At 33.2% G+C, this 23,587-nt stretch overlaps 2 protein-coding genes across 3 annotated transcripts; one reads left to right on the top strand and one right to left on the bottom strand.

Moving 5' to 3' along the window:
- Window positions 1-4,427: 4,427 nt before the first annotated feature.
- On the top strand, window positions 4,428-14,304 carry LOC129882731 (rho GDP-dissociation inhibitor 1-like). The gene is made up of 5 exons (XM_055957162.1): window positions 4,428-4,813; window positions 5,404-5,467; window positions 5,568-5,789; window positions 12,534-12,658; window positions 13,918-14,304. The coding sequence occupies exons 1-5, from the start codon at window positions 4,631-4,633 to the stop codon at window positions 13,984-13,986; spliced, it is 663 nt and encodes a 220-aa protein (XP_055813137.1). The 5' UTR covers window positions 4,428-4,630; the 3' UTR covers window positions 13,987-14,304.
- Window positions 14,305-14,398: 94 nt separating this feature from the next.
- LOC129882730 (F-box/kelch-repeat protein At3g23880-like) lies at window positions 14,399-18,740 on the bottom strand. 2 transcript variants are annotated; one of them, XM_055957160.1, is made up of 2 exons: window positions 18,526-18,740; window positions 14,399-15,662 (listed from the first exon to the last, which is right to left on the bottom strand). In XM_055957160.1, the coding sequence occupies exon 2, from the start codon at window positions 15,616-15,618 to the stop codon at window positions 14,431-14,433; it is 1,188 nt and encodes a 395-aa protein (XP_055813135.1). In that variant the 5' UTR covers window positions 15,619-15,662; window positions 18,526-18,740; the 3' UTR covers window positions 14,399-14,430. The 2 variants fall into 2 exon arrangements, with proteins under 2 accessions (XP_055813135.1, XP_055813136.1); XM_055957161.1 differs by having other exon boundaries at window positions 18,534-18,740.
- Between the last annotated feature and the right edge of the window lie 4,847 nt (window positions 18,741-23,587).

The following is a 23,587-nucleotide window of genomic DNA, read 5'->3' as shown; positions in this document are numbered from 1 at the left end:
AACCGACATGGACTCTATCATTCTAAGAGTATACAATCTTCTTTTTAAGAAGATTTTACTATATAAAGACTTGGCCTCATACAACCCTGTAAGAGTATCCCATATTTCCTTCGCCATCCGCTTTTCAGCCACATTAGATAACACTTGATCAGCTAGTGCCAAGTGTAGATCAGCAACTGCGTTGCTGTCTATGTCGTTCCACTTGCTGTCATCAACAAAGTCTGTGGGCCTGCCTTCAATTGCAGCTAAGCAATTGTCTTTTCTCAGTATTGCTTTTATTTTCATTTTCCACAGTGAGAAATTAGTCCCATTAAATTTCTCAACGTCAAACTTTGTTGTACTCAACATTGTTATTTGCTTCACACCCTTCTAGATCGTTTCTGAATATTTTGTGAACAATCGTGACAAACTGTACAGTCACCGAAATTTACTATTCACGTGAATAGTACTATTCACCGAATTTTACTATTCACAAAAAGTTACTATTCATAGATAGTACCTTTGCAAAAAATAGACAGAATAACCGAGGGCTATGATACCATTGTTGGGGGATGAAACACCACAACTAAAATTTGATATGACAATAAATATAAAAATAAATATGAAAATAAATTGGACACGAGAATTTTATGTGAAAACCCTCTAACAGATAGAAGGGAAAAACCACGGGGTAGAAAGATCTCACTATTAAAATATGGAGTACACTGCTCTCAAATACAAGGAGAAAACAATAATTAACACTTCTCTTGTAAAAGGAACAACTACTAAAGAGGACACTCAAGACTACAAAATTTATCTTGGTGTATAATTCTCTTTGTATTCTTACTCTCTTTTTCTGGGATGGAATAAATGAGGGCATTAGGCACTCTATTTATAAAAGGAACAAAACGGGTAAAAGAAATTTACGCGTTTTGTATTTCAACAAAGTGTGTAAATTTGTGTCAAAAAGGTTGGCAGCCTTTCTACGCGTTGCCAATTTCTTCTACGCGTTACTTTTCTTTTTCAACAAAAGTGGTTGTGCCTACCAACCTTTTTGACTTTTCTTTTCAAAATTGTGTGTAATTGAAGATGGATAATTTCACTCTTTAATTCCCAAAGGATGATAAAGAATTGGTGTAATTATATCATGTAATTACATGAAACTTTTTAAAATTCTTCTTTTATTTATATTTATATTATTTATTTTTTATTTCTATTATTTTTTTAAAAATATTTTTATTATTCTAATATTTTCTAAAATATATTTTTAATTTTTTATTATTTATATTTTATTTTCTTCTCATTCTCAACCTTTACTTTTTCATGTGATTTCATGCAATTTTTCATATTAGTTTTTTTATTTGCATAGTTTTGTTAGGATTCTAATTTTTAAATTAAAGTATAATTCATTATTAAATAAGGTTATAGACTTACATTTTCCTTTTCTTTTAAATCATATTTATGTATGTTGTGTTGAAATTTGATATAAGGAGTCATTTGGTGTGATGTATAAAGTATAATAACCCAAGGGATAAAATACAGGACTATCTAGCGTTTGGTTGGAGATATTAGATAGTCCTGAGATTATTTATCCCACGATTTATAACTTAGTGATGAATAAGTTATCTTATATACATAGTGAAATAACTTATTCCAGGATAACTTATCCCAGACAATTTATTCCCAACCAAACGACCCTAAGAGTATTGTGTTAATTTTTTTTTTTTGAATTTATAATTTATGTCATATTTTCAATTTCATTTGTTTTAGTAGTATTAACTTGATATTTCACATTACGAATCATTTATTTTTTTTAGTTAAACTCGATAGATTTTTTTTTTTAGTTAAACTCGATAGATTATTTTTTTGTCAAATATTTTAATAATTTTATGACATTATATTTATACTATTAACATTATTGTCAAACATACATGTCATGATGTTCATAAAAATCTAATACTTTTAGTTTTTATGATTAAATTAATTAAAATACACTAATTTAAAAAATATAAATAAATTATTTGTTATAATATTGGTTAAGAACATATGTTTACTAATTAATATATATCCTAAATATTTAATTTAATATTATTTATAAATATCCTTATTTGTCTAATATAAATTTTAAATGATTAACTTTTATTTTTAAAATTTAATATAACCTTATGATTGCACTTGTATAACTAAATAGTACACTTATAATTACATTCTGGCAAATAAACATATCATTGTAATTACCACTCTAGTAATTACACCAATTAAATTTACTAGGTGACTTTTCAAACAGACTCTCAAAGTTAAATTCTCACCTTTTTTGGAAACTTGAAGCATAAGAATATCAATATTGCTTTTAATATTGTACAGAATCCAAATCTTTACAATTGTATTAAAACTATTATTTATAGGCAACGCCAGCAACAATTTTTAAAGCAACTTCCGAACCTAATTCCTAAGGTCACATACCTGTCGCATAAAAAGAAAATGCATAAATGCAACCAAGATAATACATCAACCAATAAAATGGCTTTACTCATCCCTAAAGTTCACTCAATAGTAATATTCAACGTGGGGAATATCGTTAGCTGTGCCAGCTAATATTCCTCTATTGTAGGCAGGATATATAGTTGTAATTCTAGAGTATTTGTCCTTTTTTTTTTTGCTAGATCTTTGGGACACAGGTCTATTTCTATCTTTGAATCACAAGTTCTCACTTTTTTCCTGATCACTTCCCTATCGTGGTATCAAGTCAGAATCTGGCTTATTGAACATACCGCCAATCATTCCTTCCCAAGTACTCTCTGTTTATCTTAAGTGCCACGCGTTCACCTAATATTTTGTCACATACACAAGCTATTTTTTAGCCAATAAAAATAGTTCTCCGTTTCCCGAATATGATGTCAGTTGTGATCGAGAAGAGGAATATTCCTTAAAAACTCTAGCAGGAAGTTGGAACCGAGAATTCCTTTTGTACTGCAAAAAGAAGTTGGTTAAGAGAAAACATTTCATATCTTTAAATGTAATTTTCCAAATATTAAATACATATCTCCAAAATAATATCATATGTCCTCCTTAATATACTTGACAACAAGTCCATTTCAAAAAAAAATGTTATATTTTTTTTGGAAAAGAATTAAAAATGTCTTTATTACGTGAAATGAATAAATATGCTCCCAATTGATAATTTGGTTTTAAAATATCCTTATCTTCAGTAGTTTGATCCAAAAATACTCTTATTGTTACTTAATGGATCAAAAATGTTATTTTCTATAAATATATATATTTTAAAACAAATTCTTTTCCTAATTATATTTTTTAATTAGAAAATTTATCCTACTTCAATTCAGAAAAGATTAAGAAATAAAAGTATTTTTTATTTTATTAGAAATTTTTAACCGTTATCTAAATGAAAATTAATGATGGTGTCACTATGAACTTATATATATGACTTATATTATCGGTTAAAAAGATACACGGAGTTATTTTATTTTAATTGTTAAAATGAGATTAAGAAGAAAAAAAGAGATTATTTTCTACTTATTTACTAGTTAAAGTAATTTTAATAGAAAAAAAACTAGAATGAGGTTCTTTTAAAGTAATATTTTTATTGAACTGTCCTCATAGTAACTCCATCATTAATTTTTTCATTTAGGTAACGATAATCTTTTTTAATAAAATAAAAAATATTTTTTTTCTTAATATTTTTTACGAATTGAAGTAGGATAAGTATTTTCTAATTAAAAAAATCATCATTAGAAAAAAATGTGTTTTAAAAAAAAAATTTAATTGAAAAAATGATATTTTGACCCATTAAGTAATAATAAAGGTATTTTTGGCTCAAACTATCAATCGAGACATTTTTGACTCTATTATGTATTTTTTTGATAATTATTTAGTAATATTATTCTCATTTTATTTTTATTGAGTTTTACTTAATACTTTATTGAAAAAAATTATTATAATTAAACACTAAAATAACTTTAATAAAATTAACTTAATAAATATAATAAATTTTTTAAAAATTTTATATCGAATCAAATAATGTTTTGTACTCCCTCAATCCAACAATAATTGTTCACTATTGATTTGACATACATCTTAAGAAATAATAAATGATAGGATAATATTATTATATTACCCTTTGAAATATATTAAATTTAATATTTTGAAAATATATTAGATATTGAATAATATTTTATAACAAGGGTACAATGAACACAAATAAATAAATAATTTATTAATTTTTCAAATTGACGAAGATCTTTCGAAAACAGTCTCTACCAACTCGATATAATAATAAGATGACTCTATCCTTCTCAAAATTCACTTGGAGGAATTTTACTGAATATATTGTTATTATATTAATTTTTCAAAATAAATAGATAATTAGTAAAGAGAGAAAAGAATAGCACGCCCAACGAAAAGAAAAGGAAACAAACATCAAGCAGGAAAACAAAATTCAGACACACTGCCCACAAGGTTGTGTTTTTGTCTCTCAGAATTGAAAATTTGGACCTTGTTGTGCACATTTTTCCCTCTTCAATAATTGTCAAAACAAAATCTTGAGTGTCCCTACTGCTAATCCTTTGTTGCTGTAAAACACTTCCACACTTGCCCTCTGCTCGGGAGAGAGAGAGAGAAAAATCAATCAAGAATGATGGAGGGTGGCAAGAAAGAGGAAGCAGGCCCATCTCATGGAGGAGCCACTTGGGATAAGAGGAAGGAGGAAGAAGAGGGAGAAAGTGAAGAAGATGATCATCATCAAGATCCTGCTGCTGCAACTACTTTTGTTCCTGGTCCTCTTCTTTCTCTCAAAGATCAAATTGAAAAGGACAAGGTGACACACTTTCTCATTTTATTCTCAAACTCAAAAAGCTTCCAACTTTATGAGTTTTTTTGATGTATCATGGGCATCTCAAGTCTCAATTCCTTTGATTGTTTTAGGGTTCTGCTTATCTGTATTTGTATCTCTGTTTTCAACATCATTGATATAGGTTGTTTCTTCTGGCAGTAATTTTTGAATTTGCACCAATTTTGATAGTTTAAAAGAGAGAAACAGGTTTCTTTGGTGGTTTTTAGGGTTGAGAATTTGAGTTTTCCGATGTTTCATAGAATTTCTATGTTGTAACATCTAAAGTATTTCTTCTGCTTTGCTGTCCAGTATGGTTTGGAGTTGCCTTCATTCTTGCTTGCTCCAGTGATTTTTTTTGTTTGTCATTCTTTAAGTTGAAATTGTCTCTCATTTGCATCAGAAAATTAATTTCTATTCTGTACCATCTAAGGAATTCCTTCTCAATTATGCCTTGCTTACTCCAGTTGGATCTCTTTTGACTTCCTTTATTTTAATTTTAATTAGTTTCTTGCATTTGAAATTTTGCTAGGTCTCTTTCCATATGGTTGTTCGTTACCTTATTAATGTTTGTGTAGGAGGATGAGAGCTTGAGGAGGTGGAAAGAAAAGCTGCTTGGTTGTTTGGAAAGCGAATTAGATGGTTTGTCTTTTGTCAATCTGTGTTCCTGAACGTAGCATACCATCTACTCTGCAATTAACCTTTAAATCTTGTTTGACGATTAATTGGATCAATTTTCTAGGACAAATGGAACCTGAAGTTAAGTTCCACTCAGTTGGAATCCTTTCGTCCGACTTTGGGGAGATAAATACTCCGTTACCTATCAAAGAAGAACAAAGCAAATCTGTTCTCTTTACGCTCAGAGAGGGCTCTGAGTATCGGCTTAAGCTAACATTTAGTGTTCTGCACAACATTGTTTCTGGTTTGGCCTACACAAATATAGTATGGAAGGCTGGTCTTCAAGGTTTGATTTCTAGTCTCATTTCCTCTTTCTTTTGCCCCCCATGTTTAAAAAATGTTTTGTTGGACAGCCAAGCACTTAAGGGATTAAATACTAGCATTTCATGGTGCAGTTGTGATATGAATTCTTCAATCCCACATGAACCTCAGGAACAATTATGGAAATCAATAAAACGATAAGAAGATTAAGATAATTTTTAGGATAAATACACACCTAAGTAATTAGTACTAGTTAATTTAGAATTGCAATGCAATCTACTCAAAGAAACAGTGAAGAGAATCTAGGAACTAATAGATTTGAATTTCAAATACGAGATACAATTCAAAGGGAGAAGAAATATAAACTCATACATGAAATACTACATATTTCAAGATCGGTTCAAAAGATAAGATAATCCAAAATACTAAATACTCTCTAACTTAAGGCTTCCTTATTTAAGACCAAAGACACGAGTCTTCTTGTAGCATCCCCTTTGGGAGGATGCCACTTACGAAGCAAAATATAGTTTTTTTTTTATAATCTCAAATAGTCAACACATTTAGAAAACTTGTTTTGAAATTCTATTTCCAATTCAACACCATTGCGGATCCATAAAATACACAAAACTCAAATTAGTAATTATCACAAAACTATTATCTTCCTTTGTGCATAATGACAAGTCAAAGTATAAACCCAGCACATGGCATGACTTGAGTTAAAAGCACACTCCAAAAATAGCAAAACTAGTCATCCTGTTCAAGTTACAAGCATCTGGTTTTGTTTTCACAAGCCTTCAAAATTTCATACATAAGTGCCACATGTATCCTGTACAAGTCTCCAAAATATTTACAAAACTAGATGCATATGCAGATGTGATCTTCACAAGGGCTCCAAAAGTCTACTTCAAATGACCATCTTCACATCTCGTCCCACACATTACCTACGATAGAAAACAACTATCGCTAAGCATAAAGCTTAGTGGTGTATAAACTTTGGGCTTGGAGCCATTAAACTCTTCAATTTCCTTGTTCGTCGCAGGTGGCTCAATAAGGTAAAAATAAGCCCAAGTGAACAAGTATATCAAAGTATCGAATACAAACCTTGAAGAGTTTCAAAATATCAATATTAATAGTCGAAGATTCAAGTATCAAGAAAGCTTACAATTCAATTCAAAAGAGTTGTCAAATGATCCATTTTGCCCAATATATACGTCATGCCTTCACACTAAGCACAATCAGTACGAAGACGAACCAAATCCCCGAAATCAAGAAGGACCGAAACCCATATCAAGAAGGGTCGTCACTCAATATCAAGAGAATCAAGAACCATGTTGAAAGTGGCTTTCCACTCGTACTCGAAAATAGACGAAAATCCATCGTCAAGACGAAATATAAATCCAAATTCAAGATGGGCAAGATCCGAATCGAGAGGCATGCCAATATCGAGGACAAGTCACCGTAACAAGAAGGACAAAGTCCCAACAAGAATGCAAAATGATCAAGCAATTTGTACAAGTGGGCGGTTTAGCGAAAGTTTTGCAATACTTGAGATAACGGTCATACCATAATACAAGACAAGGAATAAGGAAACAACCCATCAAAATACTTCAAATTTCAGAAAAATAAAATATTCCAAGTTCAAGTTTATACACAAACCTTGGCGTTTTAGCACATAAGTTCTACCACAACTCGGGGAGTTCAATTCATTTACGCCACAGACCAACCAAAATTCACTTCGTCAAACAATTCCCCTTAGCTTGTATAAGAGCATATACACCTTAAATACACAATCAAATACCTACTTAAGTTTAACAGTCTCATCGTATCGAAACTAAACATGAAATCAATGAAAATCAGCCCAAACTATCAAAACAAGAGTTCTGGACAACCTACTGTCTTGTATTGTTGCTCAGTTTCGAAGGGGTAAATGGGGGAAGTAGGCTTTGTGGCCACAATGAAAGTTATAGACATGTGTCTTAGGGTCGCATACAATTTCGAATCACCCCTACAACAATTCTGTACAAAAAGATATGCCCAAAATACCAACAGCAGTCCATGTAGGATTTCCAAAACAACATTTGGGCAGCACCTCCTCTATACTTCATCACCCTTTTTCGAGCAGATAAAAGCAAAACTGGGTTTTAGAGCCTAAATGAAAGTTATAGCCCTATGAAATATCTTTCCAAAACATCTTGAATCATTCGAAACGAAGCTTTACACAAGGAGTTATACTAATATTACTAACGACAGTCCTATCCAAAAACGGGTTTGCTAACAAGAAAAAGAACCTCAATCTTACCTTAACAAGTGGGTCTCTCAAGTTGGCTAAAATATGTGGTGTGCACGACCCTCTCGAGTTTTCGGCTATTTCCGTCATTGAAGTAGCCTTAATCTCCTCTTGTTCTTGCTTTCTCTCAAATTTTCTCTAAGTTTCTAAGTGTAAAAGATGAACAATGAGAACCCTTAGTCATTAGTTGCCTTATATACTTCTCCCTTGAGAGTGACACGTGTCAGCCCCTAAGGGTGACACGTGTCCAGCCCTTAGGCCGCCACCTCATTCCATGCATCCACCCCATGGCTGCCATGTGGTGGGGTGGGGTCCACCCAAGCAGGTGCGTCACCTACTTGGTCCAAGTAGGTGCATCACCTACTTAGTCCAAGTAGGTGCGTCGTTTCCTTATTCCTCTTTCGTGGGTTCGAAATCTCGTCTCACTTTAAGAACCTATGAAATCCTTGCTACTTAAGCTCGACATGTACTCAAGTAGCTTTGTTATGTAAGACATCCAAGTCGGTAGCTTACGCAAGTAGGTTGATTACCACGACCCATTATTTGGCCTCCAACTCCTTCCAAATCCCTCTAGACCTATTTCCAACCATCGCTACTCACATAGAACTTCATAGATAACATGGATCACATGGCAATCTTTTAGAAGAAAACATAAAAAGAAAATTGGGGTGTTACACTTCTTCTTTTCGGCTTCTAATTGTCTTGACCTTTGTTCTCCACTCTTTAAATATCCACATGTGTATATTGTGGATCTTGAAGTTCGAAAAGAAGCCTTCAAATTCATAATGGTTGCCTCACATTAAATAAAGTTGTCAGACTTACATTTATTTATTCGAGCAGAGGACTTCTTTGAGTTGTGCATTTATCAACTGAAAAAACAATGTTATAGTGTGTGAATTGAATCATTTAGTTCTGAAATTTTAGTCATGTAGATTGTGTGTGATTTTCATGAAGCAGTTAATATGGATTATGATTGTGCACTAGGTGTTCATTAAAGCCCGATATAGCAGTTAATATTGATTATGGTTGTGTTCTAGGTGTTCCGTAAATCCCGATATCCAAGTTTGACATGGAATATAGGCCAAAAGACTCGGTCTCCAAGTTTGTGGACTCTCTCTTTCTTGGATGGAATATAAACAAATGTTGCCTGATTTGGTTTCTAAGATAACTTGGAATTTAAGCACTGTCATGAAAAACGTATTGATCACTGATCTAATAAATAATTGTCTTCTCTATAATAACATGTTTGTGAAATTATAAAAATTTCAACTCCATACACGACGTACATTATGATCTAAATTTTCATTCGAGTCATATTTGATTCAATTTTTTGGGATATATACATACAAAAAATTTCACCACATTTTGTAAATGAGGTTATTGCCGTTTACAATACATATATCGCTGTCTTTTTCTTCATGCAACACATGCGACACTTACACAGGAGAACATTAAGTGATTTTAGGAGTTGCATCACTCTTCTATGGCGAAACCCACCTGCATATTCCAATTGTTATTTTTGTTGTAATTTTGCTAAATACATGACCGAATAATATTTTTACCATAAGTTATTCAATCTTGATTTCTCTTTCCAATTATAATATTCAAAAGTAAGATATGCATATTCAAGAATCAATCTATACGTCCACAAAGTAAATTTTGTCATCTAAGCAACAATAAGAAATATTCGATTCATATTATGGAATGTGAATTTGAAAGTTATTCTTTCTTAGTGTTTCGGAGGTAATAAACACTAAACTCACATCTGTATCACTCTATTTCTTTAGCGCCTCCCCTCCCCCACAATTTATATTTTCCACTCCAGAAAAAGGAAAGTATCATTAGGAACTACAAGTACGCATTTTCTATTTCTTACATTATATCTCGCACAAGCGTTTATCAGGAGTTTTTTTTTTGCTTCTTCATACTTAGTTCTCTCTTTTTGTGTGTGTGCTTTGTAAAGTTATTTCCTTCTTTTCCAATTTATACTATTGAGTGATGAAAAAGTAAAAACTTGGATAACTACAAGAAAATAGAGATATACAATTATCAAATTGCTTACGATATCACTCTTTAAATCTTAAACAAAGCAGTTTCCATTGAAATTGCTAAAGAGGCATACATGTATAGATGCCTTTTTAGTTGAGTTTTTTTTTTTTTTTTTTTTTTTGGAACTGGTAACATGTATTCTTCAGCATACCCTTTATGCTGACCACCTGCAAAAGTGAGATTACAAAGATAGGTAATTAGTAATTACAAAAGCCTAGGAAATCCACTATCTGTATTTCTTCTATACATTGTTCTTTACACCAAAGCGAAGAGTGGAAATGCATTTTCCTTTGATCTTCTGGATAGAATTTGATCTTCCCTTGAAAATTCTTTCATACCGTATGGTCCACCATATGCAAGCTGGGACAGTTTTCCACCATTCTTCTGGCTTTTGCTTCACCCCCTTCCGATCCAGCAGCTCAACAAATCTGCAGTGTGTCCTGGCATTGTCCAATTCACCCAGCCAGGGTGATGAACAAGGACTAGACTTGGGAAGTTACCTTGCAATGAATGAAGAGATGACTGTTTGTTTCACTGGCTTCCATACAAAGAGGGCATATGGATGCTAGATGTAACTTTCTTTTCTAGAGTGCTTCATGGGTGAGGCATACCTTTCTCACTGTAAGCCAGGTGAAGTATTTGACCTTGGTGGGTGTCATACTTTTCCAGGTAGCTTTCCAGGACCCTCTATGTCTTCCTGACAGCTTTGGTAGTCCCCTCTTGTAAAATCTATTGACTGTGAAATGGCCATATGTGTGATATTTCCATCTTATGGTGTCAGGTTCATTGATAGTCCCTGTGAAGGTTCCTATTCTACCAAGCAAAGCAGCCACTCTTTCTACCTCCCAGTTATTCAAAAGTCTTCTGAAAATCAAATTCCATCCTTTAGCTGTCTAGATTAGGCTTAGTGTTGATGCTTAGTTGATATTGACCCTTCCAGATTAGGCTTAGTGTTGAACTACTACAATGAACTCGCACCTAAACCAAGGGATCAAGATGAATGAAATAAACTGATGTTTACAGCCTTCAATTTTCTACAAGTACTATAAGTTGCAATTATAGTCATATAATATGGTGAAAAAATTCTTTAAATATTGCCAAATTTCATATAGTTTGACTCTTGAAGAGCGCAAGAAAGTAATATAATTGTACAGCGAAAGAGCATAAAACACTTGATATATACAGGAAAAGGCTTGTTCTAATGACAAATTTGAAGGTTCTTTAAATAAAAAAATTCTGCTTAATGCCTGAGATTGTATCTTTGGAAATTACCTCATTATATGATAGGGAGAACAACTTCAACTCTTCTTTTTCAATAATCTATTCCTAAAAACCAATGAAAAAGTATGTTAGAGCATGCAAATTAGAGTATGTATGAAAATCCACTTCCAATCTATATATAGATAGTGCATAACAAAATCACTTTATCAATAAGTTTATGAAATAATCAATGTTCCATCTGCCCGATCATAGTAAAGACTCACTTACCATATTAAATAGCATTTGTCACCATAGGTTATATATCTCACATTCCACAACAGTTTTCCCTAATACTATATTTCTAACAATTTTTTTTTCCATTTCCGTAACTTCTAATTACAATAATATTTAATGTGTATTAATCTCTCTCAATTGCACTGATAATTGACTACATTGGGTTTGTTGTTGTTGTTTGTATTGATAAAGTGATTTTACTATTCAGCCAACATTTTAGGGAATTATAAGAGAAAAAGGTCAAAAAAATGACAAAAAAGATATTTATACCAATGATAGACTAAGAGAGGTGTCAAATCACCTACTTAATGCCTAGCTTTACTATATATATAGATAGATGTGATTTCCTTTGTTGAAAGAGATTCCTTCAAGTATGAATGGACTCGTATAGTAGATTTTTTACTTATCTGGGTTTCCCTTTACTAGGAGGTATCAGATGCATTTCTGTGTGTAAAAATGCAGACAAACAGTTGAGGCAGGGTGTGCCAATTGTGGAATAGAACTAGAAAGAGTAGGAAGGCAAGTGGCTTATTCATGGTTCTTTATCAGTTGGAAAGAGTGCAAGGGTTGGGTTTGTTAGATACTGTAAATCCAAGTATGAAATTTATTAAACTTATCATAGTGAACAATTCCTTTTCCCACGGATGTAAACCATATGCTTGCTGAACCACATTAAATTCTTGCACCTTTCTCGTTCCATTATCTTTAGTTTATTTTTTTTCATTAATTCCACACATTTGTGTCAACTTGATTCACTTTTTTTAAAAGCTAAAATGCTTGCACAATGGCTTAAGGTTATTTTCCCAACGCTAGGATCAACGTTATGTTCAATGGAAGTCTAACTTAAAACTAAACAAGTATTATCTCCACTTTTCAAAATTCACTTACTTCTGTTATTATCTTTCATAATATATTGTTGTTTGGTCATTTCAACGCCAGTTGATCAAAGTAAGGGAATGCTTGGTACCTTTGCTCCTCAGCGAGAACCTTACATACATATGTTAGAAGAGGAGACCACTCCATCAGGTGCACTTGCAAGAGGAACATATACAGCTAAACTTAAGGTAGGATCATTTATATTCCTATTGGATTCAATATCACTTGGTATTTTTCAGTTCTTTAGTGAAATCATTCTATAAGTCCATCTTGTCCACAAGAATAAATATAGTACAGTTATTATGTATTAACTTGCCACTGATATAGATCTAGTGTATCCTCAAGATAGTACAGATTATAACCTTTAGTTTCCCATTGTTTTTGAATTGGCACTAGATAATATATGTGAGAAAGGACATTCATATTTTTTTAGGTTTAGAAATGTTGAAACATCTGAAGTTACATATTGAATAAGTAGAGTTCCTATCGCATTCTTGTTGAGCGTGTGCTGGTCAATTTGTGTGTTCATGCAGACAATAAAAAGACTGCAACAAAAATCAGTGCTTGGACTCAGTAGGGATATACTTCTGTTGTGTGCATGGCCAAATTGTGGGTTGTACGTAGGACTTAAAGTGAAATATGATCCTTCCGCTGTATACGTCAATAATAATTGTCTAGTTTAAAACAGAAGGATTTTGTTTAACAGTTCACATAATTTGCGAACATAGCTCATTTAACTGGTATTTAGAAAACATAATTAGTTTGATCAAGTAAGGTTATGCCCATGATGGAGAGATGGCCGATGAGTTTGGGTCAAGAGAAGTATTGGCAGGCTTCTAGGCTGGCAAGCTTCTAAAAAAGGGGTGCACATGACGCCTGAATCCTACATCGCGATGAGAGAGGAAAGTGAAGAGCTTTATAAGGTGGAACACAAGTTCACATGCTGCGCCCTCTTTTGTACTCAATTATGGCGTAGCCCAAGGAACAAATCCGTGAGGCTTGTTGGGCCAAAGCAGACAATACGTGTCATGGACTTGGGTCATGATGAGTAACAGATTTATGATAGAAAAGAAATATTTTTTGGCCCTGCATTCTGAAATAGAGCATATCTACGCATGACAGCGGTGAGTGTGTTTGCACTATGGTAAAGTGAACTCCAACGTGTAATTGTCTGTAAAAATCCTAATTTTGCAACCTAGAAAATAAAGTAAATAACCTGCTGTAACCAGTAAATGCATCCACAGTATAAAAGTAGTTGTTTAGCTTTTGTATCCGTCCTTTTAGCACAATTGCCTGTACCAGTTGTGTGCATGTTCCGCAACTTTATCGCTGTGTACTTGTCTGGCCTCTTTATCAGTTTTCCAATTTTCGTTTCAATTTACTATTCATATTGGTGAGTAAAGATGTTGATGAATTTGGTTTTTCTGTGGATTCTTGTTTTCTGCAGTTTATGGATGATGATAAGAGATGCCATTTGGAGCTCAACTATTCATTTGAAATCAGCAAGGGTAGGTAGCCAAGGAGCCCCTGCATCTATTTTTGGCCTTCTCGGAAACTGGATATTCGACTGAATTCTGTCTTTGGTTTGTACCTTGTTTACTGGATCCAGCACATACATAGCAATAGCTTTAGCAAATATGATTTACTTTTACAGTTGATCACTTGATGCCTTGTATGAGATTTCGTTATTTTTCATGTTACTGCAGCAAAATCCTTTATTGACATTGTGAAAGGCTTTTTTTTCTTATGCATACCAGATCGCGCGTTATTTCTAAACAGTGAATGCACTTGTTAAGTTCCTTTCTATTCCATTCGAATTCAAAGTTGATATGAATTTGAACTCTTTAACCTTACATATTTAAGTTTCTTATTGCAGTACTACTATATTTCTCAACTTGGAAATTTTTTGAAATCCTTCACTTAAAAAGTTTTCGAAGTTCTAATGACATATTTACACATCTCATTGAAGTTGAGGACTATCCCATGAAACAAGGGACTTTACATGAGGCATATAAACATCTCCAACTCTCTTGGTGCCTTCAAAATTAACCTCCTGCATTTCTTCAGCTTCAAATTTGTAAATATGTAACAATGGGTGTCCTCCTTCTCTCTGGAAAAATATCTCCTTGGTTGAAGCACAAAGGGGAACAAATCCTGTGATATCATATAACCTATTGATGCTATATCTCTTTAACCAATTCCCACTCTTCAGTATCCATACCTGAATCAAATTTAATGTGGCATGAGTTATGAAGCTCAGGCACCCTCCAATTTCAACAAGTCGATCGTTTTTGGTGCTGCTGATTGGTAGAGGTACAGTTAGGAATTTCTCATCATGAAATCCCAAGGAGACAATATGGTTACACCCCTCATTCTGTGGAAGCCAATACAAAGCACCAACTGCTGAAACAGATCTATGAGTTGTGATCAATCCAAATTTCCCTGAATTAGGTCCATCCACTGCATGCCACGATCTTGTTGTAAGGTTCAGAATCTCACAGCGAATGTGTCTAGAGTTATCGCGGAACAAGTGTACTACTTTATAAGCACCTGTGAAATGGCTGAACATGAAGGCATAGCACTCCTGCATGAAACCAATTGTACCAAGAGGCACTCTAATGTGGTTCCGTGTACTTGGATTTGTAATAACTAGACCTCCCTTTTTCCTAATCTTGGCAAGGACCAAACCATTGCAGGCAGCCAAAATGCACTTTATGTTCCTCAAATTATCTGGCATACAAACTTTATGGCCTTTGCCGCTGTGGATGTCCCAGAAATGGAAATAACATTCATTCTTATCTGAAAGTAGTGGAAAAGGTGACCGCATGTTTTCCTCATGAAAAGAATTTTCAGTAATTAGAACTGTTTCAGATTGACGAAAGTGATCCTCAATAAAAGTTGGACTGTTGATCATCTTGAGAAGTGACTTGCATACACAACGCAGTTTGCAGAGAGTTTCAGCTGGAAGTAGAAGAAAAATCTTAAAGAGCAAGTCATCAGGAAGCCAATTCCCCTTGGTCTCTAAAGTATCATTCATTCCTTCTTTTGTTTCCCTTGATATTGTACTTCCTTTCAGCTGTTCAAGCGCGATTGTTTCTACAGATTCCAATTTAAGCCACTTTTTACCTCTTGGCCACCAGTCTCTCATGACTTAAAATCCACTGATATCAGAAAGAAAGCTCTAAAAGAATTCTGCAGCCAAAACGAAAACAAAAACATTTTAAAAGGAAAAAACTCCATGCCAGGATCTCGTTATTCCTTCAGTATTTGTGAGGGTGGGACACAGGTTTATGAAAATTACAAGAAATAATTTCCAGCACAAAGTCTTAGCAAATAGAGTTTTACATAGAAAACTCCATCAGTTTTTTTGTACTTTCTATATGGAACTTAATTCTTGTCTACTACCACCTTACCTAGCCTTGTTGGCCTTTTGGTCTTTCCAAAGACAAAATATTACCTCGTCACTAGGTTCTTTACAAGGAAAAACTCCAAACGGAAATCGTTAAACAAAGAAATACAAAGATGATTAGCAGCTTTAAGCCGAAGAATGGCTTCAAAACAGTTTGCTAACAGAAAAGATGTGAATATTACACAATAAATGAAGAAGGATAAGTCCTAATACCAACTATTTAACTGGTTGCATTATACTTCCGTAAAGAAGAGATGGTCAGATGGGATCATATACCCATCATGACCTTCCCTATATAATAATTTCTGAAAGAGAGAGAGGGAAGGAGGGAGCGTGGGAGGGAGATGACTTAGGGCACAATTATTAGATCTAATTTTTGATCATGATAGGATTAAAACATGACCAGAATACTTGCAAGAAACATCCAAAGATAAGGTTGCATATGTCTGACTATATACATCTTGTTTGGTATTTGCATTCACATAAATGAATTTGTGTGCATGGTGAATTTGAACATGTAAAAACCCAAAACAAAAGGAAAAAGATGGTCTGAAGTCAGGCAATATCAATTCAGGCAAACTATACACTTGCACACTTAAATTTAAAGCACCAATCAACTCGATTACAGAGTTCTAAACAGAATACAACAAAACCATCATCATAAGCAACACCTCTGCATTCAAAACTGGTGCCCTTAGCTAACACCAGTTAAAGGTGCTTTAAAATCTCGGTGAGTCACTAACATGTCTAGTAGAGTGCATATATTAGAGAAATGACATGGGGCTTAAAATACTAGTAGAATACATCTTCTTGGATCAATAAGATAGCTTCTCGGCATCAAGATTGCCAGTTTTTTTTAATGCACAAAACATAGACTTGAAAGCTTTTCCCTAAAAGGATAACGTGTATTTATTTTATCTTGACATCTTGTGCAGTTTGTTGTGCTCCCTCATTGCAGTACAGAATAGTTATTTATTAGTTAATTTATTTTATGATAACAAATTGCAATGGATTAATTAAAATCAGTATCAAGTACCATGAAGAACAAAAGAAAGAAATTGTCACATTCTAAGTAGTTTAGGAGTGTAGCAAGTCCATCCTAGAGTCCACAAGACAGAAGTTATGTCAGTCTTTTCTTTCTTGTAGCCAAGTTAACCTACACGAGAAGCAACTTACGCTGATCTTAATCTAACGAATAGTGTCACTTATATCAAACATGCAATATAATAGTCAGATAAAAGGAGATAATACCACAAGGAGGAGGAGAGGTAAGAAACAAATTTTCCTACATGCCATACAAGCAGCTATAGTCAGGCCCCTATCAGTAAGTCAGTAACATGCTAAAGTTTATACATTAGATCTAATTTTGCACAAATTTATACGAATTGTTAATCCATCCATTAGAATTGTTCAACATAAGTCTAACAGACACGATCTGTACTTCACATCATAGAGGAACACACTTTGCTTGCTTGAAGAAAGATGTCCCCTTTCATCAGTCGCAAAAAATAAATAAAAATCTGTTATAACGGTCTTTGATAAAAATGTAATAACCAATTACAACTCTTATGTAGCTGAAATTGACAAATAACAGACTTGGTTAAAATGCAAAGCCCTGGTATACCAGTCACAGATGAAATTCACAATTGATTCAAAATGATTCCTCCTATAATATGAAATTGTATCCATTCCCTTTGCTGAAGTGGGTGAAGAATAGCTAAAAAATTTACGTTCAATTGCTCAGATTTATAAGTTCATTGTCTTCTCCTCACTCATGCAGCACCCCAACCCCTTGACCATCCCAAACCCGCCAAACCCCAAACCCCCTCTCCTCAACCCCATATTATTTTGCTAGGTTTTATATAAATATTATTGGAATAATATCTTTTTCCTTACTTACTTAAGACTAAAAAATAAGTAAAAAACCCAACAAAACATTTTACTTCATTCAAACACACCCTTAGCTCCTTCACAATATGAGAGTAGGGTTCTCCTTTTTTACAAATAGCTATCAGGAGCTGCTTAAGATTTGAACTTGGAACCTCAAGGTTAATGTTTAACCCCTTAACCACTAAGTCAACCTCTAATCTTCTATTCAAAAGAGTCAAAATTAATATCTAGACATAAAAATTCTTAAAAATAGCTTTTTGCCGAGGGATTCGGCTGAACCCCTAAATTACCTCTAGGTCCGCCTCTGATCAGGAAGCCCTTCCTCATTAAAGGGTCGAATTATTAGGCCAGTAGGTTCTGGATAACTCAAATTTAATAAAAATGTAATCAGGAGCCCTAATTACCCATTCAAGTCAACATTAGCAGGTAAGTAAACAACACTACAGGTGAAAAAGCATTCAAAGTAGAAAATAACACCCCGTAGTTCCTCTTCCTTACTTCATCTGTCTCAATTTGTCTCTCTTTCAAAAAAGAATATTATCTGTTGATAATTAAAAATAATAAAACTTTAATTTTTTTCTATCCACACAAATAGTCCAAGAGGATTTTCAACCATAAATCTCAAAAGGTCTATATTATTTCTTAAATTTTATGTCAAACTATAATTTAATCACATAAAAAAGGTAATTAAACAAAAGCATGCTTGATGATCACAATTTCAGACACCAAGAAAATATTTTAACAAAAATTGATTACTTCAGTACATGGACGAATCGTGAGGAAGAGGGAACTTTTGTTTATTTTCGGCGATGATCGGCGAATCGTCTTTGCTGGTTGTGGCGCTGCCTGATAGTAAATTTTTTTGAGAAAAGACTTTTGAGTCTTTAATTACACAAAAGTGTAGTGAGAGTGGCTGATGTATTTTTCCTAATTAAAAGACTTTCAGTCTTTCATTAAACAAAACTGTGATAAGTGGGTCTCACTCAATATTCCGTTTTAGAAAAGAGTCATATTTATACTATTAGGAAAAAAAATAATTATATATATTGTTCGTTATATTTTTATATATACATATATTTTAATCATTCAATTTTAAGTATATATGTTTTTGTACTGCTAAGTCTCATATTTTTACTTTTATTATTTTATAGTATAAGGATGAATATGTATTCAAAATTCAATGGTACAAGTAAATATATCAAAAAAAATATAATAATAATAAATATAATTTTTTTTAAAGTATAAAGATAAATATAACTTTTTTTATGTTTAAAGCGTTATACTTTTAAATAGATACTACTCACTTTTGTCAACCACATATTTTTATTTGCTTTAATAATATTTCAAGCAGATACACATGGTGCGTTGTTAAAGAATTTCAACTATTGAATATTTTTCGAATTTATTCATTTACAGTGTCTTTCTATAATTACATTTAATTCTATTATGTGAATTATTCATGGAAATAAAATTATTTCTTAAAAATAAATCATTCACTGTGCTATAATTAAAATATAATGAAAAAAATATATTAAAAATTAATTGCACTCATAGTACCTAACTAATGAGATAGTAGTACGAGGATCTAGATTTTTATGAATCACCTAATTAAATCGGACGGGTAATTATGAGTCTTCACCAATAAGGGCGGATCACAGATTTTAAGAAACGGGTTCATCATTTTAAAGAAGTGAACAGTAAAAAATCTCATTAAACGGGCTCATCAAAAAATTAATCTAAATGTAATGTTTTATACACATAAATTTTATTGAATTAAATCATATCAAATTTGGATTAAATTCATATTTTTTTGAAATAAATAATTAATTTGAACTGCACAAATGCATAAGTCCATTTTATTAATTTCAAAGTCCAAGGACCATTTCATCTTGAGGCCCAAGCTCATGCCACGTGTCAAGATGACTTGGCATCCCAGTCAAGTTAAAAGACCAACAAGAGGATGCCACATGTTCAAATGATATGGCAATCTTGGTCAAAGTTAAACGACTAATCAAAAAGCAACCTTATCACATAGTATTTGTGATAAGCTTGAAGACTTACAAGAATCAATTAGAAGAAGACAAAAGAGTTCATCCATATTTGGACTGCTTCCCTCTACAACCATAAATATGAGGGTTACATAATTTTCTGAGGACATTCTACAAGGATTGGAGAAAAGCTATAACATCAAATACATAGTTCTTTGATTGAGTGGTCAACAAAGGTTTTTTTGGAGATCAACTTGAAACAACGAAGTGCTTTCCGTTATTTCCGGAGATCAGACACATCTCAAGGAAGTCTATATCACGCCTCGGGAGGGTACCCTAGACGTGATAGACACTCCGAAACCATTGATGACTCCCAAGAGAACTTGGCCTAATCACACATTTATTTACTTAGTGGAAGACTTAATTTGATAGAAAATACATCTTAGTGGGCTACCTCAATCAACAATCTAAATCATTCCATATCATAAGAATAGCTTTAAGCAAAATGGTCCAAGTCAACTCAAAGGATAATAGTTTTAAAGGAAATAAATACAAAGAATAGAAACATCAACTCCAAATCTATCACTGTCTATTCTATGAAGCCTCTATCCTATCCGACAAGATGGTGCCAACGACAAATTCATTGCTACCTCTAAGAAATAGAAACTATTAAACTCTGAAGAAGGAAAACATAAATGGTATCCTTCGAATGCAGGGAGGACTCACCAACAATTGGAAGTAGAATGCTCCTCAATAATACGCCTGTTGACAATCCCTAACACATGTATCTGCATCATGAAATGATGCAGGTTAAATAGAGTCAGTACGTGGAATGTACAAGTATGTAAAACGACAGAAAAATAATAACCATCATGATATAATAAGCTCAAATCAGAATAAGGAATTCAATCAGGATATCACAAGTATAAAGTAAATATGATTTAAACAAGAACAATCTTATGCCAATCAAATCAATCATTTAGAGTACTATCAAGATCTATCTGGGAGTTTCTCTTATTCGACAACCATCACTTATGAGTTGGTGAAGTAAAACGAGCTGATGTTGTTGCCATGCTCGTCCAATACTTTGCCAGAGTAAGGGACAAATCAACCAATAAAAGATCCACAATCAATCAATCAAGTCCACTTTATGGACAATAAGGAAATTCACCAGATTTATGGTATAATCCTTACCTAAGTTGGGTGCATAGTTATTGAGTTCGAGTTGTTAGTTACTCTCACTCAATTCGATGCTCGATACTCATTCCAAGACTCATTATGGTCATAAGACTCCGATCAATTCCTTCGATTACCTCAAATCAATTAGTTCAATCAAACCATTTGACTAATATCATTGGACTCTTTTCAAACCTCAATCTCATCTCGAATCATTAGACTCTTTCAAATCAACTCATTGAGACTCAACACTCAATTCCTTTAAATCTTTTTAAAACATGCAAAGACTCAATTTAAAAATTATACTTTGTTAAATACATGAAAATCATTAATCACAACTTAAAATAATGCATAGTGAAATCCTGATCAAGATAATTATAATTATAAAGACTCTTTCAACTCAACTCATGCTTGGCTCAATCCCAATCAGGAAAATCATAATTCATACCTTTAAACTCAATTTATGCATAAAATCAAATATAATCCTTAATTAGGGTTCATGTGAATGAAAACATGAACATGTATCTCAAATAAATTACTCAACTCATGAATACCATCGATACATGTTTAAATAGGTACTAGAAACTTAACAAGATAATAGATAATTGAAGAATTCTATCAAGATACTCGGGATCTCAAACTCAAGCTCAATTCAGGTCAATAGAAGTGAAAGAAGAACTCAACCCAATATTTATGTAACTCTTAATTCTTGAGAAAGGTGATATCCTTGGCGGAAGAGATGGCAAGAATCCGTTTCTTGAACCTTAGAGGTGGATTTTATTGAAAACCTATAGATTTCATGGGTAAAAGATATTAATTGGTGTTAAGATGAAGAAATTATGGAATTCCATGGTCAAATCTTACCTTTGATGATAGATGAACCTTGGAGGGAGTTGGTTTCTTGAGAACTTCTCTTTCTAGGGTAAATATTTAAACTAGAAAGATGAATTACGTCTTTAGAGTTTTATTAAAAAACCTCAAGTCCGTGATAGTGTCACGACCCAATCCCATAGGCCGCGACTGGTGCCCGAATTGAGCACCCAAACGTACCCTTATCCCAAATTAGCCTTTTTAACCGAATAAACATAGGTAGTGATTAGAAAAAATTGCTAAATATATCATAAAAGTAGATATAGGAACGAGGGCTGATAGGCCATCACAAAACAAACAAAACCCAAACAATATATACAAAACCCACAACATAACTCTGTCTACAGACCTCTACAGATGAGAACATAGTCATATGACGGGACAGGGCCCCGTCGTACCCCTGACCAACATATACAAGTATATAGAGATAAAGTCAGTACCAACATACAAGCTCCGAACAAGGGAGCACTATCAACGACGCAGGAAATGTTCTAAACAGGCGGATCAGCAAATCAAACTTCGGTACCTACGGGCATGTAACGCAGCCCCCGAAGAAAGGAGGTCAGTACGAAAAATGTATCGAATATGTAAAGCATGAACTGTAGTAAATACAATCATAATTTGAATAGTAGGTGCAGAAAATGAAATAAATGTTCAGAATTTCAAAATGCTTATCATAATCACAAATCATATATGCACAGACATATGCCATATCCGGCCCCTTTTCGTGGGACTCGGTGAACAAAACGTGGTCGCCCTCCTGTCATTGGCGCCATAGCACAGCATAACACCAGAGTAGAGAATGTCTTTGTAACAGATCATATCATATTAGATGGCCATATCAAATCATACCAAATCATATCATATCATATCATCTCATATTATATCATATCATATGTGTACATGGCACAACATAACTCCATGGCATAACATACACCACCCCATGTACATGGTGTACCTGCCCCCTCACATCGGGGCACGACGAATAATGCAAAGAAATACGCTTGATAATATATCCTGGCCCAGGCTCAGTGAAAGAGTGGTTACAGTATGCACGAGTAGAGTAGTGAGAAACTAAATGCAATTTAAAATACAAAATATTTATATAGACTCGATAGCATAATTTCGATAACAAATCATAAATAAAAGTACTTGAATAGTAATAATAGTGCAAGTCTTTTCAATATCCCGATAGTGTATGTCAAAATAATTTTCTGAAATCGTTTCCATATTTCAGAATATATTATGGGACTTAACGGAATAATTAGTCATATAATATTTGGAAGAGTAGCTAAGAGTTTTCTTTAAATTCTACCTAATATAAATCAAACGGAATAACAAAGAAAAATTCAAAATAGTGGGGCCCACCTCGGACAAATGAGGTGGCATATCAAAATTATAGGTGTTAACATTCATAACATTATTTATAAGAGTTTTAAGATAGTCGGGTCCTATTTGTGCAAATTCTAGAGGTTTAGACAATTTTTCAAAAATATTCATAAATACTTAATTCAATTCTATTGAATAGAAAAGGGTCAAATTTAGTTGTCGATTTCGAAGAGTAGAGTCATCCGCGAGGCTCGTATCCAAACCTATTACACCTAAGACATGCCAATAGAAGAAAAGGTAAAGCTTTACATACCTTATTGGCCTTTTACGGTTGTCCAAATTCAATTCCCGTTTCCTCCAAAATCTACAATTGATCACATTTACCAATTACTATTCATAAAACTTTAAGAATCCAATCTTAACCAATACTTGCCTACAAAAATTTTGGCAGCATC

Source organism: Solanum dulcamara, chromosome 3, assembly GCF_947179165.1.
Source record: "Solanum dulcamara chromosome 3, daSolDulc1.2, whole genome shotgun sequence".
In the NCBI taxonomy this organism is placed as follows: domain Eukaryota; kingdom Viridiplantae; phylum Streptophyta; class Magnoliopsida; order Solanales; family Solanaceae; genus Solanum; species Solanum dulcamara.
Note: the sequence above shows the minus strand (reverse complement) of the source record. Positions and strands in the feature narration are given on the sequence as shown.

Excerpts from the sequence above, each read along its gene's own strand:
- LOC129882730 (XM_055957160.1), bottom strand. The coding sequence starts at position 15,618 with ATGAGAGACTGGTGGCCAAGAGGTAAAAAGTGGCTTAAATTGGAATCT.
- LOC129882731 (XM_055957162.1), top strand. The coding sequence starts at position 4,631 with ATGATGGAGGGTGGCAAGAAAGAGGAAGCAGGCCCATCTCATGGAGGA. Across the intron at positions 4,814-5,403 it reads ATCAAATTGAAAAGGACAAG|GAGGATGAGAGCTTGAGGAG; the intron begins GTGACACACTTT and ends ATGTTTGTGTAG. Across the intron at positions 5,790-12,533 it reads ATGGAAGGCTGGTCTTCAAG|TTGATCAAAGTAAGGGAATG; the intron begins GTTTGATTTCTA and ends TTTCAACGCCAG.